At 48.0% G+C, this 24,425-nt stretch overlaps 1 protein-coding gene and 1 long non-coding RNA gene across 7 annotated transcripts in view; one reads left to right on the forward strand and one right to left on the reverse strand.

Annotated features, from left to right (window-relative positions):
• Positions 1-24,425, reverse strand: part of CTNNA2 (catenin alpha 2) — a 2,737,142-nt gene that overhangs the window by 2,187,363 nt on the left and 525,354 nt on the right. For all 6 annotated transcript variants that reach the window (XM_063925313.1, XM_063925315.1, XM_063925316.1 and 3 more), the window contains one exon: positions 11,538-11,643. In XM_063925313.1, coding sequence (XP_063781383.1) covers positions 11,538-11,639 — 102 coding nt within the window. In that variant the 5' untranslated portion in view covers positions 11,640-11,643. The remainder of the gene's footprint in view (positions 1-11,537; positions 11,644-24,425) is intronic.
• LOC134930166 (uncharacterized) overlaps positions 1-24,425 on the forward strand; it is a 107,503-nt gene that overhangs the window by 39,216 nt on the left and 43,862 nt on the right. The gene's annotated exons all lie outside the window — the stretch shown is intronic.

Raw genomic sequence — 24,425 nt, forward strand, 5'->3', positions numbered from 1 at the left:
GGGGAGTCTGTACACAGTGGCTGGGGAGTCTGTACACAGTGGCTGGGGAGTCGGTGCACAGTGGCTAGGAAGTCTGTACACAGTGGCTGGGGAGTCTGTACACAGTGGCTGGGGAGTCTGTACACAGTGGCTGGGGAGTCTGCACACAGAGGTTGGGGAGTCTGAGCACAGTGGCTGGGGAGTCTGAGCACAGTGGCTGGGGAGTGTGTGTACAGTGGCTAGGAAGTCTGTACACAGTGGCTGGGGAGTCTGTGCACAGTGTCTGGGGAGTCTGCGTCTGCGCACAGTGGCTGGGGAGTCTGAGCACAATGGCTGGGGAGTCTGTGTATAGTGGCTGGGAAGTCTGTAGACAGTGGCTGGGGAGTCTGTACACAATGGCTGGGGAGTCTGAGCACAGTGGCTGGGGAGTCTGTGTATAGTGGCTGGGGAGTCTGTACACAGTGGCTGGGGAGTCTGCACACAGTGGCTGGGGAGTCTGAACACAGTGGCTGGGTAGTGTGTGTACAGTGGCTGGGAAGTCTGCATACAGTGGCTGGGGAGTCTGCATACAGTGGCTAGGGAGTGTGTGGACAGTGGCTGGGGAGTCTGTGTACAGAGGCTGGGCAGTCTGTGTACAGAGGCTGGGGAGTGTATGTACAATGGCTGGGGAGTGTGTGTACAGTGGCTGGGAAAACTGAGCACAGTGGCTGGGGAGTCTGTGTACAGTGGCTGGGAAGTCTGTAGACAGTGGCTGGGGAGTCTGTACACAGTGGCTAGGGAGTCTGCACACAGTGGCTGGGGAGTCTGAACACAGTGGCTGGGTAGTGTGTGTACAGTGGCTGGGAAGTCTGCATACAGTGGCTGGGGAGTCTGCTCACAGTCGCTGGGGAGTCTGCACACAGTGGCTGGGGAGTCTGAACACAGTGGCTGGGTAGTGTGTGTACAGTGGCTGTGGAGTCTGCATACAGTGGCTGGGGAGTCTGCATACAGTGGCTAGGGAGTGTGGGGACAGTGGCTGGGGATTGTGTGTACAGAGGCTGGGGAGTGTATGTACAATGGCTGGGGAGTGTGTGGACAGTGTCTGGGGAGTGTGTGGACAGTGGCTGGGGAGTCTGTGTACGGTGGCTGGGGAGTGTATGTACTATGGCTGGGGAGTGTGTGTACAGTGGCTAGGGAGTGTGTGTACAGTGGCTGGGGAGTGTGAGTACAGTGGCTGGGGAGTGTGTGTACAGTGGCTGGGGAGTCTGCGCACAGTTGCTGGGGAGTCTGCGCACAGTAGCTGGGGAGTCTGTGTACAGTGGCTGGAGAGTGTATGTAAAGTGGCTGGAGAGTCTGTACACAGTGGCTGGGGAGTCTGTATACAGTGGCTGGGGAGTCTGTATACAGTGGCTGGGGAGTCTGTATACAGTGGCTGGGGAGTCTGTGTACAGTGGCTGGGGAGTCTGTATACAGTGGCTGGGGAGTCTGTGTACAGTGGCTGGGGAGTGTGTGTACAGTGGCTGGGGAGTGTGTGTACAGTGGCTGGGGAGTGTGTGTACAGTGGCTGGAGAGTGTGTGTAAAGTGGCTGGGGAGTCTGTATACAGTGGCTGGGGAGTCTGTACACAGTGGCTGGAGAGTGTGTGCAGTGGCTGGGGAGTGTGTGTACAGTGGCTTGAGGGGGAGGGTGGACAGTGGCTGGGGAGTCACTCTGCATACAGAGGAAGTCTGCATACAGTGGCTGGGGAGTCTGCATACAGTGGCTAGGGAGTGTGTGGACAGTGGCTGGGGATTGTGTGGACAGTGGCTGGGGAGTCTGTGTACAGAGGCTGGGCAGTCTGTGTACAGAGGCTGGGGAGTGTATGTACAATGGCTGGGGAGTGTGTGTACAGTGGCTGGGGAGTCTGAGCACAGTGGCTGGGGAGTCTGTGTACAGTGGCTGGGAAGTCTAGACAGTGGCTGGGGAGTCTGTACACAGTGGCTAGTGAGTCTGCACACAGTGGCTGGGGAGTCTGAACACAGTGGCTGGGTAGTGTGTGTACAGTGGCTGGGAAGTCTGCATACAGTGGCTGGGGAGTCTGCTCACAGTCGCTGGGGAGTCTGCACACAGTGGCTGGGGAGTCTGAACACAGTGGCTGGGTAGTGTGTGTACAGTGGCTGTGAAGTCTGCATACAGTGGCTGGGGAGTCTGCATACAGTGGCTAGGGAGTGTGTGGACAGTGGCTGGGGATTGTGTGGACAGTGGCTGGGGAGTCTGTGTACAGAGGCTAGGGAGTGTATGTACAATGGCTGGGGAGTGTGTGGACAGTGTCTGGGGAGTGTGTGGACAGTGGCTGGGGAGTCTGTGTACGGTGGCTGGGGAGTGTATGTACTATGGCTGGGGAGTGTGTGTACAGTGGCTAGGGAGTGTGTGTACAGTGGCTGGGGAGTGTGGGTACAGTGGCTGGGGAGTGTGTGTACAGTGGCTGGGGAGTCTGCGCACAGTAGCTGGGGAGTCTGCGCACAGTAGCTGGGGAGTCTGTGTACAGTGGCTGGAGAGTGTATGTAAAGTGGCTGGAGAGTCTGTACACAGTGGCTGGGGAGTCTGTATACAGTGGCTGGGGAGTCTGTGTACAGTGGCTGGGGAGTCTGTATACAGTGGCTGGGGAGTCTGTGTACAGTGGCTGGGGAGTGTGTGTACAGTGGCTGGGGAGTGTGTGTACAGTGGCTGGGGAGTGTGTGTACAGTGGCTGGAGAGTGTGTGTAAAGTGGCTGGGGAGTCTGTATACAGTGGCTGGGGAGTCTGTACACAGTGGCTGGAGAGTGTGTGCAGTGGCTGGGGAGTGTATGTACAGTGGCTTGAGGGGGAGGGTGGACAGTGGCTGGGGAGTCACTCTGCATACAGTGGCTAGGTAGTCTGTACACAGTGTTTGGGATTGTGTGCACAGTGGCTGGGGGGTGGCCCAGGTGGAGAGTTGCTGGGGAGTCTGTATACAGAGTCCACATTTCAATTCCATGGAATTTACATATCTCGTCTGTCTATCTCATCTAGAAACACGTTTTCCTTCCTTCCAATAGAAGAGTCACTGCCAGTGATGTCATTATTGCAGGCGGTAATCCCTACCAGAGAAAACATTTGTTTGGTCTCACAAGCGAAAGTTTTTCCATGAAAAAAAAAATCTGTCATTTCAATACTTAATAGCGATAAAAAAAGTTTATTTTTCTTCCTTTTTTAAATACAGTATAATTTTTACTAATCATTTTATGACAATTTGGTTTCTAATTAGCGGCTCCGTATACACGCCGCTGTAATAGGCAGCAGAAAACGTGGGTTACTGCAGCAGATTAACAAACAGGCCCGACGCTGACAGATCTCACTTTGTCAATTCAGTTCTGGGTCACGCTATTTTTCTTGCAGTTAGCAAGTGGTTAATTACTGTGAAGTCATTAAAAGATAATTGTGTTTTCCATTGGTACAAATCAGCCATGCGTAGCTTTACCTCAGGATCTGTTGCTGAAATTAGGCATCCTTGTCAATAGGGATGATTGTGTTAGGCCACACAGCGTGTGAGGGATGAGAGATAAGAGGTCATGTGATGCAGCACTATGAACTGAGATGTACAGAAGTAACAGCATTGATCTTTATTCATACTATGCGTATACTGGTAACACAATTTCTCTATCGTCCTAGTGGATGCTGGGGTTCCTGAAAGGACCATGGGGAATAGCGGCTCCGCAGGAGACAGGGCACAAAAGTAAAGCTTTCCGATCAGGTGGTGTGCACTGGCTCCTCCCCCTATGACCCTCCTCCAAGCCAGTTAGATTTTGTGCCCGGCCGAGAAGGGTGCAATCTAGGTGGCTCTCCTAAAGAGCTGCTTAGGAAAGTTTAGCTTAGGTTTTTTATTTTACAGTGAGTCCTGCTGGCAACAGGATCACTGCAACGAGGGACTTAGGGGAGAAGAAGTGAACTCACCTGCGTGCAGGATGGATTGGCTTCTTGGCTACTGGACATCAGCTCCAGAGGGACGATCACAGGTACAGCCTGGATGGTCACCGGAGCCTTGCCGCCGGCCCCCTTGCAGATGCTGAAGTAAGAAGAGGTCCAGAATCGGCGGCAGAAGACTCCTCAGTCTTCTAAAGGTAGCGCACAGCACTGCAGCTGTGCGCCATTTTCCTCTCAGCACACTTCACACGGCAGTCACTGAGGGTGCAGGGCGCTGGGAGGGGGGCGCCCTGGGAGGCAAATGAATACCTTTTTTGGCTAAAAATACCTCACATATAGCCTCCGGAGGCTATATGGAGATATTTAACCCCTGCCAGAATCCGTTAAGAGCGGGAGACGAGGCCGCCGAAAAAGGGGCGGGGCCTATCTCCTCAGCACACAGCGCCATTTTCCCTCACAGAAAGGCTGGAGGGAAGGCTCCCAGGCTCTCCCCTGCACTGCACTACAGAAACAGGGTTAAAACAGAGAGGGGGGGCACTAATTTGGCGATATGCTTATATATATATTAAGATGCTATAAGGGAAAACACTTATATAAGGTTGTCCCTATATAATTATAGCGTTTTTGATGTGTGCTGGCAAACTCTCCCTCTGTCTCTCCAAAGGGCTAGTGGGTCCTGTCCTCTATCAGAGCATTCCCTGTGTGTGTGCTGTGTGTCGGTACGTGTGTGTCGACAGGTAGGAGGACGATGTTGGTGAGGAGGCGGAGCAATTGCCTGTAATGGTGATGTCACTCTCTAGGGAGTCGACACCGGAATGGATGGCTTATTTAGGAAATTACGTGATAATGTCAACACGCTGCAAGGTCGGTTGACGACATGAGACGGCCGACAAACAATTAGTACGGTCCAGACGTCTCAAAAACACCGTCAAGGGTTTTAAAACGCCCGTTTACTTTAGTCGGTCGACACAGACACAGACAGGGACACTGAATCCAGTGTCGACGGTGAATAAACAAACGTATTCCTTATTAGGGCCACACGTTAAAGGCAATGAAGGAGGTGTTACGTATTTCTGATACTACAAGTACCACAAAAGAGGGTATTATGTGGGATGTGAAAAAACTACCATAGTTTTTCCTGAATCAGATAAATTAAATAAAGTGTGTGATGATGCGTGGGTTCCCCCCGATAGAAAATTATGGGCGGTATACCCTTTCCCGCCAGAAGTTAGGGCGCGTTGGGAAACACCCCTTAAGGTGGATAAGGCGCTCACACGCTTATCAAAACAAGTGGCGGTACCGTCTATAGATAGGGCCGTCCTCAAGGACCAGCTGACAAGGCTGGAAAATATAATAAAAAGTATATACACACATACTGGTGTTATACTGCGGCCAGCGATCGCCTCAGCCTGGATGTGCAGAGCTAGGGTGGCTTGGTCGGATTCCCTGACTAAAAATATTGATACCCTTGACAGGGACAGTATTTTATTGACTATAGAGCATTTCTATATATGCGAGATGCACAGAGGGATATTTGCACTCTGGCATCATGAATAAACGCGATGTCCATAACTGCCAGAAGATGTTATGGACACGACAGTGGTCAGGTGATGCAGATTCCAAACGGCACAGTATGGCCGTATAAAGGAAGAGGACTTGTTTGGGGTCGGTCCATCGGACCTGGTGGTCACGGCAACTGCTGGAAAATCCACCGTTTTTTACCCTAAGTCACATCTCTGCAGAAAAAGACACCGTCTTTTCAGCCTCAGTCCTCTCGTCCCTATAAGATCATATCTGCCCAGGGATAGAGGAAAGGGAAGAAGACTGCAACAGGCAGCCTATTCCCAGGAACAGAAGCGTTCCACCGCGTCTGACAAGTTCTCAGCATGGCGCTGAGACCGTACAGGACCCCTGGATCCTACAAGTAGTATCCCGGGGGTACAGATGGGAATGTCGAGACGTTTCCCCTTCGCAGGCTCCTGAAGTCTGCTTTACCAAGTCTCCCTCCGACAAGGAGGTAGTATGGGAAAAAATTCACAAGCTGTGTTCCCAGCAGGTGACAATTAAATTACCCCTCCTACTACAGAAAAGGGGTATTATTCCACACTATATTGTGGTACTGAAGCCAGAAGGCTAGGTGAGACTTATTCTAAAAAAATTTTTTTTGAACACTTACAAAGGTTCAAATTAAGATGAAGTCACTCAGAGCAGTGATAACGAACCAGGAAGAAGGGGACTATATAGTGTCCCGGGACATCAGGGATGCTTACCTCTATGTCCCAAATTTGCCCTTCTCACTAAGGGTACCTCAGGTTCGTGGTGCAGAACTGTCACTATCAGTTTCAGACGCTGCCGTTTGGATTGTCCACGGCACCCCGGGGTCTTTACCAAGGTAATGGCCGAATTGATGATTCTTCTTCGAAGAAAAGGCGTCTTCATTATCCCTTACTTGGACGATCTCCTGATAGGGGCATAGTCCAGGGAACAGTTGGAGGTCGGAGTAGCACTATCTCGGATACTGCTACAATCAGCACGGGTGGATTCTAAATATTCCAAAATCGCAGCTGATCCCGACGACACGTCTGCTGTGCCTAGGGATGATTCTGGACACAGTCCAGAAAAAGGTGTTTCTCCCGGAAGAGAAAGCCAGGGAGTTATCCGAGCAAGTCAGGAACCTCCTAAAAACAGTGCATCATTGCACAAGGGTCCTGGTAAAAATGGTGGCTTCCTACGAAGCAATTCCATTCGGCAGATTTCACGTAAGAACTTTTCAGTGGGATCTGCTGGACAAATGGTCCGGATCGCATCTTCAGATGCATCAGCGGATAACCCAATATCCAAGGACAAGGGTGTCTCTCCTGTGGTGGTTATAGAGTGCTCATCTTCTAGAGGGCCGCAGATTCGGCATTCAGGATTGGATGCTGGTAACCACGGAGCCCAGCCTGAGAGGCTGGGGAGCAGTCACACAAGGGAAAAATTTCCAGGGAGTGTGATCAAGTATGGAGACTTTTCTCCACATAAATATACTGGAGCTAAGGGAAAATTTATAATGCTCTAAGCTTAGCAAGACCTCTGCTTCAAGGTCAGCCGGTATTGATCCAGTGGGAAAAACATCACGGCAGTCGCCCACGTAAACAGACAGGGCGACTCAAGAAGCAGGAGGGCAATGGCAGAAACTGCAAGGACTTTTCGCTGGGCGGAAAATCATGTGATAACACTGTCAGCAGTTTTTCATCCCGGGAATGGAAACTGGGAAGCAGACTTCCTCAGCACGACCTCCACCCGGGAGAGTGGAAACTTCATTGAGAAGTTTTTTCCACATGATTGTAAACCGTTGGGAAATACCAAAGGTGGACATGATGGCGTCCCGTCTGAACAAAAAACGGGACAGGTATTGCGCCAGGTCAAGGGACCCTCAGGCAATAGATGTGGACGTTCTGGTAACACCGTGGGTGTACCAGTCGGTGTATGTGTTCCCTCCTCTGCTTCTCATACCTAAGGTGCTGAGAATTATAAGACGTAGAGGAGTAAGAACTATACTCGTGGCTCCGGATTGGCCAAGAAGGACTTGGTACCCGGAACTTCAAGAGATGCTTACAGAGGTCTTATGGCCTCTGCCGCTAAGAAGGGACTTGCTTCAGCAAGTACCATGTCTGTTCCAAGACTTACCGCAGCTGCGTTTGTCGGCATGGCGATGGAAAGCCGGATCCTAAGGGAAAAAATGCATTCCGGAAGAGGTCATTCCTACCCTGGTCAAAGCCAGAAAGGAGGTGACCGCACAACATTATCACCACGTGTGGCGAAAATTTGTTGCGTGGTGTGAGGCCAGGAAGGCCCCACAAAGAAATTTCAACTCGGTCGTTTCCTGCATTTCCTGCAAACAGGAGTGTCTATGGGCCTCAAATTGGGGTCCATTAAGGTTCAAATTCGGCCCTGTAAATTTTCTTCCAGAAAGAATTGGCTTCAGTTCCTGAAGTCCAGAAGTTTGTCAAGGGAGTATTGCATATACAAACCCCTTTTTTGTGCCTCCAGTGGCACTGTGGGATCTCAACGTAGTTCTGGGATTTCTCAAATCACATTGGTTTAAAACCAGTCAAATATGTGGATTTGCAGCATCTCACATAAAAAGTGACCATGCTCTTGGCCCTGGCCTGGACCAGGCGAGTGTCAAATTGGTGTTTTTTTCTCAAAAAAGCCCATATCTGTTTGTCCATTCGGACAGGGCAGAGCTGCGGACTCGTCCCCAGTTCTCTCCCTAAGGTGGTGTCAGTGTTTCACCTGAACCAGCTTATTGTGGTGCCTTGCACCTACTAGGGACTTGGAGGACTCCAAGTTGCTAGAAGTTGTCAGGGCCCTGAAAATATATTCCAGGACAGCTGGAGTCAGAAAATCTGACTCGCTGTTTATACTGTATGCACCCAACAAGTTGGGTGCGCCTGCTTCTAAGCAGTCGATTGCTCGTTGGATTTGTAACACAATTCAACTTGCACATTCTGAGGCAGGCCTGCCACAGTCTAAATCGGTTAAGGCCCATTCCACAAGGAAGGTGGGCTCATCTTGGGCGGCTGCCCGAGAGGTCTCGGCATTACAACTCTGCCGAGCAGCTACGTGGTCAGGGGAGAACACGTTTGTAAAATTCTACAAATTTGATATCCTGGAAAAAGAGGACCTGGAGTTCTCTCATTCGGTGCTGCAGAGTCATCCGCACTCTCCCGCCCGTTTGGGAGCTTTGGTATAATCCCCATGGTCCTTTCAGGAACCCCAGCATCCACTAGGACGATAGAGAAAATAAGAATTTACTTACCGATAATTCTATTTCTCGGAGTCCGTAGTGGATGCTGGGCGCCCATCCCAAGTGCGGATTATCTGCAATACTTGTACATAGTTACAAAAATCGGGTTATTATTGTTGTGAGCCATCTTTTCAGAGGCTCCGCTGTTATCATACTGTTAACTGGGTTTAGATCACAAGTTGTACGGTGTGATTGGTGTGGCTGGTATGAGTCTTACCCGGGATTCAAAATTCCTCCCTTATTGTGTACGCTCGTCCGGGCACAGTACCTAACTGGCTTGGAGGAGGGTCATAGGGGGAGGAGCCAGTGCACACCACCTGATCGGAAAGCTTTACTTTTGTGCCCTGTCTCCTGCGGAGCCGCTATTCCCCATGGTCCTTTCAGGAACCCCAGCATCCACTACGGACTCCGAGAAATAGAATTATCGGTAAGTAAATTCTTATTATAACTGAGGGGAACATTTACTAAGCAGTGATAAGAGCGGAGAAGTGAGCCAGTGGAGAAATTTCCCCAACAACCAATCAGCAGCTCTGTATCATTTTATAGTATGCAAATTATAGATGTTACTTCAGTGCTGATTGGTTGCCATGGGCAACTTCTCCCCTGGCTCACTTCTCTGATCTTATCACTGCTTAGTAAATGTGAGAAAGCTGACTATCCTATCAATGACACAGGTGAATGTAACGTTCCCCCGTGTCAGCGGTGAACCCAGGCAGGGTTGGACTGGCCCACAGGGGCACATGGTAAACCAACGGTGGGCCCCACTGTCTGGGGCCCCCTTCCCCCCCACTATAGATCAGGTTCCAGACTGTGCACTTGAATTGTACATTATACATGTTACCTTATACTGCACAGGACTATGGTGTATTAATCTGGTACATTATCATGCATGCATTAGCACTATTTACTATATATATATATATATATATATATATTTATCAAGGGGCCCAGCCCATGCACTCTCTCATGGTTAAGCAAACCAATGTGGTGGCTGGCCACACCCCTTCAGGAGACTGGCCACACCTCTAAACACGGGCCCCTACCACTGCATTCCCCCAGGTGGGCCCATTATGCCTCAGTCCAACACTGAAACCAGGACATGTATTTTGGGCACTTTCACCCTTAGGGCTTGATTACGTGTCGGACGCATTCTGCCCGTCATTATGTCTCTTGCCGCAGTTGCGTCTGCGACTTTATGCTTATGCTGCTGCAGAGCCGGTTTCTCTGTCTGAGTATTTCAGCGTAACGCCCATAGGATGCAACATCTCTGGGTGTCTGTTTATACACCCCCTTGTTACCTCCCGGGAACACCCCTTTACATTTCTGCTACAGTGCATCTAAATCGGTTCTGCAGCTCGGTACGTACAAATGTTCATTTTCTATTAGTTTCAAAATCCCTCACGCTCCAAGTCATTACAGAGGAATCGGTATTTTAGGGGGGCGCGGCTGTCAGACAATATGGTTGAGAGGTCTCCCTACTTCTTCTACACAGACTGTGTCCTTGCACCCTGGAGTCCTCCCTCTATGTCTTGATTTTCTGGGGGCAATTCAATTAGCAGTGATGCTTGCGCTTTTAGTGTGCCTCTATGGCATACATATGCATACTGCATGCTAATACACACCCCTGCAATTTAGGAGTGTAATCGTAATCGGGGCAATTTAGGGTGTCGTTGCTGGCCTTCCAACACAGTCACCATAATCGCATTGCCGGCATCACTCACACTTCACCCCTAATTGAATAAACCCCTCTGAGATACTATAGCTGAGCACATCTGATAGCGTTACACAAGAGCAGTCCACTCTCTGCTACAACCTATCAAACATGATTATTTTCCGTTACTTCTGGAAAGGTGCAAAGCATAATAGCTGACACAATGACAGCACAGCAACAAGCGCTAGTAACAATAACACCTCTCACAAGTAACACGGTACTACAGACAATACAGCCAAGTATAGTCTTATTCAAAAGAAAATAACTTTATTGATTCCCTAGGAACAGCACACGGATAACGACAATCGCACCATTCTTTCTGGGATACTGCTCACAAATCCTTCATTCCCAGCTACAATGTGCGGTTGCTTTAGATTCCATGAATGAGTAAGCTTAGAGAGAGATAAAGTAGAGAAAGTTTTAAAGTACCAGCCAATCAGTTACTAACGGCCATGTTACAGGGACTGTGTTTGAAAAATGACAGTTAGGAGCTGATTGGTTGTACTTTACTTCTCTAAATTGTATCTCTCTCCCAGCTCTGACAAATCTACCCCTTAATTTTCCCTTACGGTGAGCATTTGGGTGGTGCGCAGCGCAGTCAGCCATTGCGTAGGAAGGAAAGATGTCTAGCCTATCAGCTCAGCAGAAGCTAGTGACATCACAGAGACTTATAGAAGTGATGTCACTGGATCCCAGGTACTTGACAGGCTGTACACCCATGAATTTTGTTCTGGCCACAAAATATCTGGCTCCGCAGTGTTAGTGACCTTTACTCTAGATAAACTACATACAGACGTTATATCCGGCTGACAACACAACAGCTGAGTCCAGTCACCATAATTAATACAACAATCCAATCAGTACAGCTTTACCAAGACAGTCAGGTTATGGGAACCTATTTCTCATTGGATGCACCCTAAAAATCCAAATCCCACAGCAGTTAGGGGCAACAAGGGCACAGCCTGGCTATACCGACACAGCAAGTCATGGGCATGACCATGTTGAGTGCCGACATGGCATGTAAGTTAGGGAGCAGTGGTTCCCGGAATGCGGTCATGTTTTCTATAGGATGTAGCCATGCACCCTAATTTTTAAATGTAAACTTATTTGCTAATACCTTGTTCCAATAAACTGACGTGACTTCTCTGAGTCTTACCTGGGTAACAAGTGGTTCCAGAAGGCTCTCCACGGTGAGGGTCCGAATCTCTAGGCTTTTGGGGTCCCATTTCAGAATGATTGGGGATGTTGCTGATGTCATTTTACTGAAATAGATATACATGTCAAACATTAGTAAATTAATACAAATGAATTATATAAAGCAAAAAAAATCATACGCATATTAATAAATAGATCGGTTATACTTGCAGTACATTGCTTCTCGTTGTGCATTACATACATTATACATTATTACCACACAATGGAGTCACACTGTACATAAATATTAATCAGAATGTAACTTTGACATTCACTAGTAACCAGAGACGTCACTGAAACAAATACTGAATGGAGGCAGCCATTTTCATGCCTCAGTGATGTCACTGGCTACTAGGGAATTGATTGGTTGTATTGGTGTATCCCTGAAAATGGCTGCCCCCATGTGTAATGCAATGCAAGCACATTACTGACTGAAAACAACTGTAAGAGTGAGATCAGTAGCGGATCTTGCTACGTGCACACAGGATTTTTGCCCAGGGCGCCGCCGCCATCCGGAGGGCGCCACCGCCGTGGCAAGATCCGCTACTGGTGGTGCCCCTCGGTGCTGTGCTGTCACTGCTGTGCGGTACGCGATGACGTCATCGCGCACCGCACGGCATTGTGGGACTGGCACATAGAAGCTAGGGGTCATAATTGACCTCTAGTGTCTATGCTGTGCTATGGGAGAGACGTCATGACGTCTCTCCCAAAGATCCGAGGAGCGGCGGCGGTGGCCGGAGACGGAGGTCAGCAGCGGTCGGGAATCAGGAGCGGGTATGGTATTAATGAATTATAATTAAAAAAAAAAAATTTTTGTAAGCGGCACAAACTAGGGGGCACAAACGGGGGCACAACTCTACAGGAGCATACCTGACCATGCCCCTTTATGAAGCTACGCCCCTATTTTCGCCTGGGGCGCCACAAGGGCTAGAACTGGCCCTGAGTGAGATACATTCACACCTCATGACAGTAATTGAAAGCACGACACTGTACTTCATTTTGAAGCATATTAGGTTTTTTAATTGGAATTGTGAATCTCACTTGTTGGAGCATAACATTTTAATTGTTCAGCTGCAGTGGGAACACTGGCAGACCTGCAGAGGTAAGGTAAGACTGCCTGCTGTGTATGTTAGCTGGTAGAACATTGGGGGTCATTCCGAGTTGTTCGCTCGTTGCCGATTTTCTCTATGATGCGATTTGTTGCTAATTGCGCATGCGCAAGGCACCCAGGGCACATGCGCTTAGTTATTTAACTAAAAACTTAGTAGATTTGCTGGTGTCCATGCGACGCTTTTCAGTCGCACTGCTGATCGGTGAGTGATTGACGGGAAAGGGGCGTTTCTGGGTGGTAACTGAGCGTTTTCCGGGAGTGTGCTAAAAAACGCAGGCGTGTCAGGGAAAAACGCGGGAGTGTCTGGAGAAACGGGGGAGTGGCTGGCCGAACGCAGGGCGTGTTTGTGACGTCAAATCAGGAACTAATCAGACCGAGGTGATCGCAATCTGTGAGTAGGTCTGGAGCTACTCAGAAACTGCAAATAATTATTTATTAGCAGTTCTGCTAATCTTTCGTTCGCTATTCTGCTAAGCTAAGATACACTCCCAGAGGGCGGCGGCCTAGCGTGTGCAATGCTGCTAAAAGCAGCTAGCGAGCGAACAACTAGGAATGAGGGCCCTTGTACAGTACATATACCTAGTACAGCGGAGAAGAGTGCTGATTTCACTGACTTGCTCTTGACTCGTACATTGATCTATCTGTCAATACATATAGGACTCTCCGGGGTTTTATGTATCAAAGCTTAGAGAGAGATAAAGTACCAACCAATCAGCCCCTGACATTTTTTTCCAAACACAGCCTAGGAGAGTGATAAAGTGGAGAGAGCCTAGGACTAAGGATTAAGCCTAGGAGAGTGATAAAGTGGAGAGAGCCTAGGACTAAGGATTAAGCCTAGGAGAGTGATAAAGTGGAGAGAGCCTAGGACTAAGGATTAAGCCTAGGAGAGTGATAAAGTGGAGAGAGCCTAGGATTAAGGGTTAAGCCTAGGAGAGTGATAAAGTGGAGAGAGCCTAGGATTAAGGGTTAAGCCTAGGAGAGTGATAAAGTAGAGAGATAAAGTACCAACCATCCAGCTACTAACTCATTTTTCAAACACAGCCTGTAGCATGGCAGTAAGGAGCTGATTGGCTGGTACTTTATCTCTCTCCAAGGATTACTACATTACCCTTTATTTCTCTTCACTTTATCTCTCTCCAAGATTTGATACATATTCCCCTCTGTGTATGAGTGCACAGCTTAGAGAGCAATGTAATAAAAAAGCATAAAACACTCCAAAACGACGCATAATAACGAGGCACAAAGTAAAATAAAGACTAGAAGAATAGGAGACACCTAATTGGACGTCTCACGTCTTCCATAAACCGGTTATGCAGAGAGTGTTTCGGTGGTGACCCAGCTCTATCGTTCTTAAAAATGATATGAAAAGGTCTTTGTGCGAGGAGACATTACACAAGAACGCAGGCGTCCTCATTATCTCTCTATAATGCAATGTTCTTCGGAGAATAGAATAAAAATGCTGAATATTACAGTTTTCCATCAACAAGAGGTTTACTCATTTCTATTAGCTGAAATCCTTGTCCCTTTGCAGGAAAATCCATGTGCATTACTAGTAAAAGATTCCACGCTATCGTTGCTGGGAGAAGGAGCAGATATTACCCCCAGGCACGGCCATTCCTCTGGTGAGGAGAGGTCAGCACCACCTCTCAGACTCACCTCACCTCTACACATCTAGCCTAACCTCCCACCTCCCCCAGATCTCCGGTCACCGACTCAGGAATATATAGCAATAACTAAGACACTTTCATAGAGCGTGGAATTGCTTTGGTTAATTGCAAAATTGTAGTCATCCCATCAGAATCCTGACCTGGCTCATTTATCAACAAATATGTAAAAATTATCTGGGACAATTCCTAGTGCTTGTTCAAATATTTTAAGTGGCCTAGGGGCATATTCAACATGAAAACATTGGCCCTCATTCCGAGTTGTTCGCTCGCAAGCTGCTTTTAGCAGCTTTGCACACGCTAAGCCGCCGCCTACTGGGAGTGAATCTTAGCTTATCAAAATTGCGAACGAAAGATTCGCAATATTGCGAAAAGACTTCTCTGTGCAGTTTCTGAGTAGCTCGAGACTTACTCTTCCAGTGCGATCAGTTCAGTGCTTGTCGTTCCTGGTTTGACGTCACAAACACTCCCAGCGTTCGCCCAGACACTCCTCCGTTTCTCCAGCCACTCCCGCGTTTTTCCCAGAAACGGTAGCGTTTTTTCAAACACACCCATAAAACGGCCTGTTTCCGCCCAGAAACACCCACTTCCTGTCAATCACATTACGATCACCAGAACGAAGAAAAAACCTCGTAATGCCGTGAGTAACATTCTTACCTGCATAGCAAATTTACTTGGCGCAGTCGCACTGCGGACATTGCGCATGCGCATTAGCGACTAATCGCTCCGTTGCGAAAAAAAAATAACGAACGAACAACTCGGAATGACCCCCATTGTGCAATGAGAATTTTTGTTTTTCAATTCTCATTGTATTCTCTCACAATTTTTTTCATTATTCATTTTGCCACCGTGAGAAAATTAAAACCTCTGAAAAACTGTTTTTTTTTTTTAGAAAGACAGTTTTTTCGGGAAGTAATAATTTTCCCCTCAGGCTGTCCAGCTGCAGAATGGAGTACTGCAGCTGCAGGCACCCCAATCTCCTGCCGACACTTTATTGCTGGGTCTCTCCGGCTGCAGAAATCACTCTGTAGAATGCCCTACCACGCACAATAAGACTCTCCTCTAGGGGGGACATTTACTAAGCAGTGATAAGAGCAGAGAAGTGAGTCAGTGGAGAAGTTGCCCATGGCAACCAATCAGCACTGAAGTAACATCTTTAATTTGCATACTATAAAATGATACAGAGCTGCTGATTGGTTGATGGGGCCACTTCTCCACTGGCTCACTTCTCCGCTCTTATCACTGTTTAGTAAATGTCCCCCCTAGTCTCCAAACCTTCAAGCATTCCCTGAAAACTCACCTCTTCAGGCAGCTTATCAAAGTCTGGGTATTCGGACAATAGGTCAACGATTAAAAGGTCAACAGTCAGGTCGACCACTAATAGTTTTCAGGGTTTTAACCGCATTTTCTAATGTACTAAACCTTGGCCACCCACTTACCGCTGCAGGGGGTATTGCCATCTTTTTATGGAGATACTCTATAGAAGCCTATGGGCTTCTTACTGCCGCCCTGCACCACTCACGCCGACTCCCTTCACCTGCATGCTGTCAGCCTCCCGGCGTGCTTTCCAGTCCCCCAAGCAGGGCCGGCTCCAGGCATGTTCGACTAGAGCGGCCGCGCGGGGCGCCACTCTTACAGGGCGCCGCACGCTGCGGCCGCCATATTCCTGCCTGGAGCCAGCCTCTGTGTGTCCCACTCCCGGCCGCTTGTGTGCGCTATGCAGCGCGCTGTGCGGCGCCGGCGTCTGACGTTGGACGCCGGCGCAGCGTGCATAGCGTGCAGACAGTTTCGATCCTCCGTCCGCGGCCCGCCCGCGCCCACAGCAGTATTCCCTGCTCCCAGCAGCACCGCAGTGACAGGTAAGTTAAAATCTGTCTGGCACTGTGTGGGGCCGTTTATGTTTCTGGCACTGTGGGGGCATTATTTTTCTGGCACTGTGGGGGCATTATTTTTCTGGCACCGTGGGGGCATATCTGCACTGTGGGGGCATTATTTTTCTGGCACTGTGGGGGCATATCTGCACTGTGGGGGCATTATTTTTCTGGCACTGTGGGGGCATTATTTTTCTGGCACTGTGGGGGCATATCTGCACTGTGGGGGCATTATTTTTCTGGCACTGTGGGGGCATTATTTTTCTGGCACTGTGGGGGCATATCTGCACTGTGGGGGCATTATTTTTCTGGCACTGTGGGGGCATATCTGCACTGTGGGGGCATTATTTTTCTGGCACTGTGGGGGCATATCTGCACTGTGGGGGCATTATTTTTCTGGCACTGTGGGGGCATTATTTTTCTGGCACTGTGGGGGCATATCTGCACTGTGGGGGCATTATTTTTCTGGCACTGTGGGGGCATTATTTTTCTGGCACTGTGGGGGCATATCTGCACTGTGGGGGCATTATTTTTCTGGCACTGTGGGGGCATATCTGCACTGTGGGGGCATTATTTTTCTGGCACTGTGGGGGCATATCTGCACTGTGGGGGCATTATTTTTCTGGCACTGTGGGGGCATATCTGCACTGTGGGGGCATTATTTTTCTGGTACTGTGGGGGCATATCTGCACTGTGGGGACATTATGTTTCTGGCACAGTGGGGGCATTATGTTTCTGGCACTGTGGGGGCATATCTGCACTGTGGGGGCATTTATGTTTCTGGCACTGTGGGGGCATTTATGTTTCTGGCACTGGGGGCATTTATGTATCTGGCACTGTGGGGGCATATCTGCACTGTGGGGGCTTTTATGTTTTGTGGCACGGCGGGCATTTATTTATCTGGCACTGTGGGGGCATTTATGTTTTGTGGCACTGGGGGCATTTATGGATCTGGCACTTATGTATCTGGCACTGTGGGGTCATTGATGCATCTGGCACTGTGGGGGCACTTATGTATCTGGCATTGTGTGGTCATTTATGTATCTGGCATTGTGGGGGCATTTATGTATCTGGCACTGGGGGCATATCTGCACTGTGTGGCCATTTATGTATCTGGCACTGCTGGGGGGCATGTCACGTGTAGCTGGCACTGCTGGGGGTATGTCACGTGTAGCTGGCACTGCTGGGGGGCATGTCACGTGTAGCTGGCACTGCTGGGGGGCATATCATGTAGTGTATCTACTAGGCGTCTGTGGCTAGGCAATGTGTCTATCGTGCGCTGCCTGGCGCAAAGTGTCTATCGTGTGCTGCCTGGCGCAAAGTGTCTATCGTGCTCTGCCTGGCGCAAAGTGTCTAACGTGCTCTGCCTGGCGCAAAGTGTATAGGAGGTTCTACCTGGTGCAAAGTGTATTAGCTGCACTACTATGTGGTGTAATGCGAATTGCCACTATTCTGTGGTCATGCACCTTCCCCACGAAGCAACGCCCCTAAATTTTTGCTGCGCGCCTTCGGCGCGCACTGTCCCTGCTTCAGCATGTGGGTGGAGGAGCACCAAGCATTACAGTATGTACATCATTTTGCCCTCCTTACTTAAAAATGTGCCCTCCTTGTGATCAGCACCCTGCCCTAAAACGTGAACACTATCATGTGTAGCTGGCACTGCTGGGGGTCTATTGTGTGTAGCTGGCACTGCTGCGGGGCATGTCATGTGTAGCTGGCACTGCTGCGGGGCATGTCATGTGTTGCTGGCACTGCTGCGGGGCATGTCATGTGTAGCTGGCACTACACTGGAGACATTGTGTGTAAGGAACACTACTGTGGCTGTTCTGCATAAGGCTGCTAATTGTGTGCATAGAGGGGGTGTGAAAAAATATATTTATTTATAGTTTAATAATATGAAGTTACGAGGCCACACCCACTTTCCCAGGAGGCCACGCCCACTTTTCCCGAAGCGCGCGCGCCTTCGGCGCGCGCATAGGGGTTGGGGGGCGCTTTTACATTTTCTCGCTCAGGGTGCTAGTATGCCTGGAGCCGGCCCTGCCCCCAAGTCCTCCTCCCCCGCAGCACAGCTAGTTGTTCTTCCGGCTGTAGAGAGGAGGAGCCCGGGACTGGCTGCCCTGAGGCTGGGAGGTGACGGAGACACCCGGAGACCCTTTCACAGGTATTGCAGGGGGCCTCTGTCATCGCACTGCGATACTAATTGCATATGTTACATATGCGATTAGCATCGCTATAATGACCAGACATGGGGGGTGATGTATGTTATTACATCCTGCCCATAGCTTCTCTTTCTTCACTTTCCCTTCCTCCTGACCCTTGGCCAACATCGCTGGGTGATCATATCATACATCCCACCAAGAACCTTTGCAATCTGGTGGACAATTATGCAATAGGTAGCACCTATCCTTGTGTATCAATGCCTATTTCCCTGTAGATTGTAAGCTTGTGTGGAGGGTCTTCCTACTTCTGTGTCTGTCTGTTATTATTACCCAGTTTTGTTTCATCACTGTTGTTTCCAATTGTAAAGCGCAATGGAACATGCTGCACTATGGCCCTCAATCCGAGTTGATCGCTCGCTAGCTGTTTTTAGCAGCCGTTCAAACACATAGTCGCCGCCCACAGGGGAGTGTATTTTCGCTTTGCAAGTGTGCGAACGCCTGTGCAGCCGAGCTCTGGAAAAACATTTTGTGCAGTTTCTGAGTAGCTCAGAACTTACTCAGCCGCTTCGATCACTTCAGTCTTTTTGGTGCCGGAATTGACGTCATACACCCAGGGCCTGGCCACGCCTGCGTTTTCCCTACCACTCCCAGAAAACGGTCAGTTGACACCCATAAACACCCTCTTTCTGTAAATCTTCCTGTGATCGGCTGTGCATATAGATTCTTCGTCCAATCCATAGCTCAGAACCGATCCGCATTGTACCCGTACGACGCACGTGCGCATTGCGGTGCATACGCATGCGCTGTAGAGACCTGATCGCAGCGCAGCGAATATCGGCAGTGTGCGATCAACTTGGAATGACCCCCATAATTTGCCATTTGAGCCAGAGAATGTGGAGCTCATTTACAAAGGGCCCAAAGATAAACGTGCAGAGAATAGGCTAACTCAGATTTTTTGCGTATGCTGCTGATGTTCTGCGCATGTTCTGTACTGGTCTGCAATGTCGGTCACACTACGGCATCAGACTGTCAGCGATTGACAGTCTGATGCCGTTTGAGCCTGGCGACGGCCTCCGTTTGCCAAAACGTAGGCATGTCGAAGCCTTTGTTGGGAAGGGATGGGGCCAGGATCTTCATGTGAGTACGGAGATTTCCTGGCCTCTTTGCAGTAGATAGCACAGCTGCGTGGCATCCTTGGGCGCAATTCTGGAAGTGATGTCGGTAGTCACTGACAACCGATATCACTGCCAGGGAATCCGGGGAGTCAGAAGAGATCCGTCCAGAATGGAACTTATCTTCTAAAGCCGGGGCACAGAGCAGGGCAGTGTGGTCGCATGTGATGCGACCCGGCCAGCTGAAGCACTTCTGGCTGCGTTTGCACCCCATGCGACGTCACCATCTGAGTGGTTAATGTAGGGTGAGTGCTGGACAGATTATCAAAGACAGACTGGTGCACTGCATTACATCCTGGCAGCTGTTTAAGGGTCCACTAAGGGGCACCAAAATGTATATTCGCTTACCAGTAAGAGTAACTTTCCAGCGCTACAAAGCCTGTAAGGTTTTGTGCGCGGAGACATTTGTTTGTTAGCACATACATCACAGGCAAACAGCCCCGGTGTGTACAGAGCAGGGCACTCATTCTCTGACTAATATGGCTCTAAGGGGGACATTTACTAAGCAGTGATAAGAGCGGAGAAGTGAGCCAGTGGAGAAGTTGGCCATGGTAACCAATCAGCAGCTCTGTATAATTTTATAGTATGCAAATTGTAGATGTTACTTCAGTGTTGATTGGTTGCCATGGGCAACTTCTCCGCTGGCTCACTTTGCCGCTCTTATCACTGCTTAGTAAACGTCCCCCTTAGTATCTTTGAGTGCATTGTTCTGGAAATGGCTGATCAAACGCTAGGGTAGGCTACAGGGCACAACGTATGCATTAGTGAAACCCTTGTCAGAATGACGATTAGAATATATTTTCTCCGTACGGGCAATTTGAAAGAGACACTTGGTGTTTGTGACCTGCCAATGTAATGCAACGGAATATAATTTCCTCTGATGAGCACACTGGAGTGGGGACATGGAAGTCAGTAACCCTCGGTAACAGCACAGGACCAAGTAAGGGATCATTTGTGCTATTTAACTAGCAAACAAATGAAATGTCAGATAGATCTACCACTGTCTATAGTTTAAGTAAGTGCAAAATCTATGTAATGTGTTGTTTAAAAGAACTATTTGCAATACATATATCCGTGTATCTATCGCATAACCCTATTATATTTATATTATATGGTGTTTTCTACACTGATGCTTGTTAGAGCATCTAGTTGATGTACATATGCTTTATATATATATATATATATATATATATATTATTGCTGAAGTGCTAAGTGCATCGGATAAAGATTTAGCCCCTGAAGGAGTTGATTGTGATGATACGCGTTGGGTGATAAGGGTGTCATTTAGCTGCTACACTAACACAATGAGAAACACATCCACTAAGAGCTCGCAACCTGGTTAGGGATACAGCGGACTGGCTTTTACCATCTGTTGCGACTGATGGTCCGTTACTGTATATGCTCATAAGAATTCAATTTTACATAAGAATGTTTAAGCTGTTCATTAATTTCCATTACACTACGCGATTAATGTTGTTTGGTGCCTTTAGTGAAAGGGTTTTGCCATTAAACTAGTAGTAAATTTTTTTTTAAAAATAGTGCAATTCAATTAAAGTTCGTTTTTTTTTTCTTTTGGTGAAAAAATTTACCCGTTATCATGTGAAAAAACACAGGGATCCAGGAACTTATCTGCAAAATTACGGGACTTATCGCAGATTTTGTTTCTCCTGCCTCCGAGCAGGTGAGACAAACTCCCAGATAGTGCCAACTATAGGAGATAATAGAATTCACCCCGTGGGATCAACTAGCCGTGGTAATTTACTGCAGCTAATTGAATTCCCCCTATGTGTATATAAGGAGTATATGAAAAATTATGGTGTACAAACATTATGGTATACAAACTTTAAAAACTACGGAAAACTCTGATATCCAACATTCTTCTGGTCCCAAGCCTCTATCTATCTATCTATCTATCTATCTATCTATCTATCTATCTATCTATCTATTGAACGATATTTAATGTTCCCATGGGAATTTAGTGCCATAACAAACTGATTTAAAATAAAAAAAGAGTATCACAAAATTCCGAGTCATCGCGCCATTAAACCTCTCCCACAACAGGGATACAAGGCATTATTCTCTCCACGGAACACGTTTGTCATTTGTCAGAATTCATTTTTAAGTCTGGAATAAGTTTACTAATATACACATGATTAATAATGCAATAAATAAACAGAGAAACTTCTCTGCTTAGAAAGTTACTATTCAGCAGCATTTCTTCAGCGGCTTCCTGAAAACAATAACATTGCTATTTAGAACCCGGCAATTTATCCAGGCGAGGAGCAGAAAGTTCATGAATACAAGAAACAATAATAGTGCAGGGCTGCGGGAAATCAGCAAACTCAGCTTCACAAATAATTCATGAACAAATAAACCAGAGTATTAATATTTTCTTTCATTGTCGTAAAAATATCTTGAAATCATAAGTAGAAGTTTGGTAGCGGGTTGACCTCGCTGAGACAATGAAACGACTTCCGAGTGGCTCCCTACGCACAATAGCCAATTAAGCCGCCACTATTTACTATTCAGGCGTTTGGGTAATGCCATTAACGTGGCAGCCCTTTTGAATCAATACTTCACCCACTGGGTTTTTTAGAGCATGATATCTCAAGCACAACAGAGATCCTTAAGGAGGTCCCGGTGTGAACGAGCGGAACAGCGTATGGTGGAAGGTTCCCCATCCAAATCAGGCCATTTGCATACAGAACAAGTGCAAAAAAATGTACATTTTTGAAATGAGTCCTATTTGTTGCCTCTGTTTCTTACAGGTTACTAGGAGAAAGCTGAAATTAAATGTTTGTGTGACTTGGACAAGTGAAGCTTGTAGCGAGGGGGGGGGGGGGGGGGAAGGTGTTAGAAAGCAGTGCGTTCTTCCCACTGTGCATACTTTACTGAGCAGAAGCACCCAGGGAAGTCTGTCCTCCAATGTGATGTACTCCTGCACCATGTGACTGCAGCCATCTTGTAGATCCTTAATAAGTATGGTAGATGCTAAATCCAACTGGGTTCCAGGACCTCTGATGATGTCACAACCTCCTAATCAGAGGGAGAATTCAGCGCACCAGGGAATTCAGCATACTGGCGGAGTTAGGGTCAGCCACCGGAGGCCGGTTAGGATTAGGCTCCAGGGGTGGAGGTTAGAGCTACGTGGGAGGTACGGATAAGGCTTCCTGAATGGAGATTGGGTTAGGGGGTAGGTTAGGGTAGGACTGTGGGAGGGAAAGTTTGGGTTAGGGGGGAGGTTAGGGTAAGGCTGCAGGAGGGAAGGCTGCAGGAGGGTAGGGTTTGGCTGTGGGAGCGGAGCTTAGGGTTAGGGGGGAGGTTAGGGTAAGGCCGTAGGAGGGGAGGTTCGGGTTGGGTACCTGGTGAGGCTAGAGTTAGGCTGCAGGAGGAGAGAGGTCAGGATTAGGTGGTGGTGGTGGTGGTGGTGGGGGTAATGTTAGATTTGGCCTAGGTCCTTTAGCCAACTTGGATTTAGACTCAGTCTAATAAGTACTTTGTAGTATTGTGGGAGAAGAGACATGATGAAGACACAAGTCTCCCACTTACTTTAGCTCCAGGGAGCACTGATGATCATCTAATATAAAGCTGTTACAGCATCCTGCACCATAATTACTGGCTGGTGAGCTGTATAGAACCCCATTACGCTGAAGCTTCAATCCATGAGAACCAGTGTGTATGCAACAGTGAGTACAGATGTACTTGGTATACTTCAATAAACCAGCACCACTGATTAAGTAACTGGGCTGTGCACAGCTTGAGTCATCCGCTGGTGTGTGCCTATATAACTCATCAAATAATAAATTACGTCAGATTGTTGAATTCATTGACCAATGGATGAGGAGTGATCTGTGTGATCTCAAATACACTGTATGCACTTACAACTCACCTGATCCTATATTACAACACACTACTGTGCATTATTTATTTTATTTTGCATATCTTACAGAGGTAGAGGTTACGTTGTAGAGGGAGAAAGAGGGAGAGAGGTGGGAAGGGGACGGAGGAGGGATGGGTAATGCTTGGCTCAACAACTAGTGACCTGACAGACAATGGGCCCAGTATCCTTAACACTAGTAATAAAAACATGTAAAAGAAAATAGTGAGGTACCCATCAACACTATCTGGAGGAAATAAACTCAGTATATCAATAACTTCCAGGTGAAACGCTGATCTACTCTATGAATGAGCAGATCTAGGATGGGTGAAAAGACTTACAGGAATGAAATGTATTGACCCATAAAGTTCAGACCCGAAAGTTCCCACTTTAACTGCTGCACTATAATTTTATGTTTTTATTGCTGGCTTCGCTACATCTATGCTGAAGAACATGGCCCCGCTCCCGCCATCCTCTAGTCAGGCGTATATTGATCTATTTTGCAGAGAATCTCTCTCTTACAAACCAGAAACAGCCACAGGATGGGATTTGTTTCAGCCTCTTCCCGAGTGATAGAGATTTATGTAATCACTTCTGCATGTCTCCTCTTATATGACCCACTGCTGGTTGGTTGCTATAGGCAACATCACCAATTCGGTGATTTAGAAACTTTAGTAAATTTACCCCCTAAGTGACAGCAAAGTCTAATGAGGGCAGGTCAGTGGTGTCCTGTTTCCCGCTGCATCCCTTGTACGGAGGACAGATCTTTATCTGCAGCCATTAAAAGTCTATTTTCCTAATATCCAAAGACTGTATACAGTTATAAGTGTTTGCACATACTGCAATAACAGAGGTAGAGTAGTGACGACCGTGGGGAGTGCAGACAGCATTTCAAATAAACCTCTTTCATAAATCACATAGAAAACACAGAACGATGACAGATAGCGAGCGCATCTCGCAGATCAAGATAAGCGCTACTGAGCAGATCATCCGTAC

This window comes from Pseudophryne corroboree, chromosome 1 (genome assembly GCF_028390025.1).
Source record: "Pseudophryne corroboree isolate aPseCor3 chromosome 1, aPseCor3.hap2, whole genome shotgun sequence".
In the NCBI taxonomy this organism is placed as follows: Eukaryota; Metazoa; Chordata; class Amphibia; order Anura; family Myobatrachidae; genus Pseudophryne; species Pseudophryne corroboree.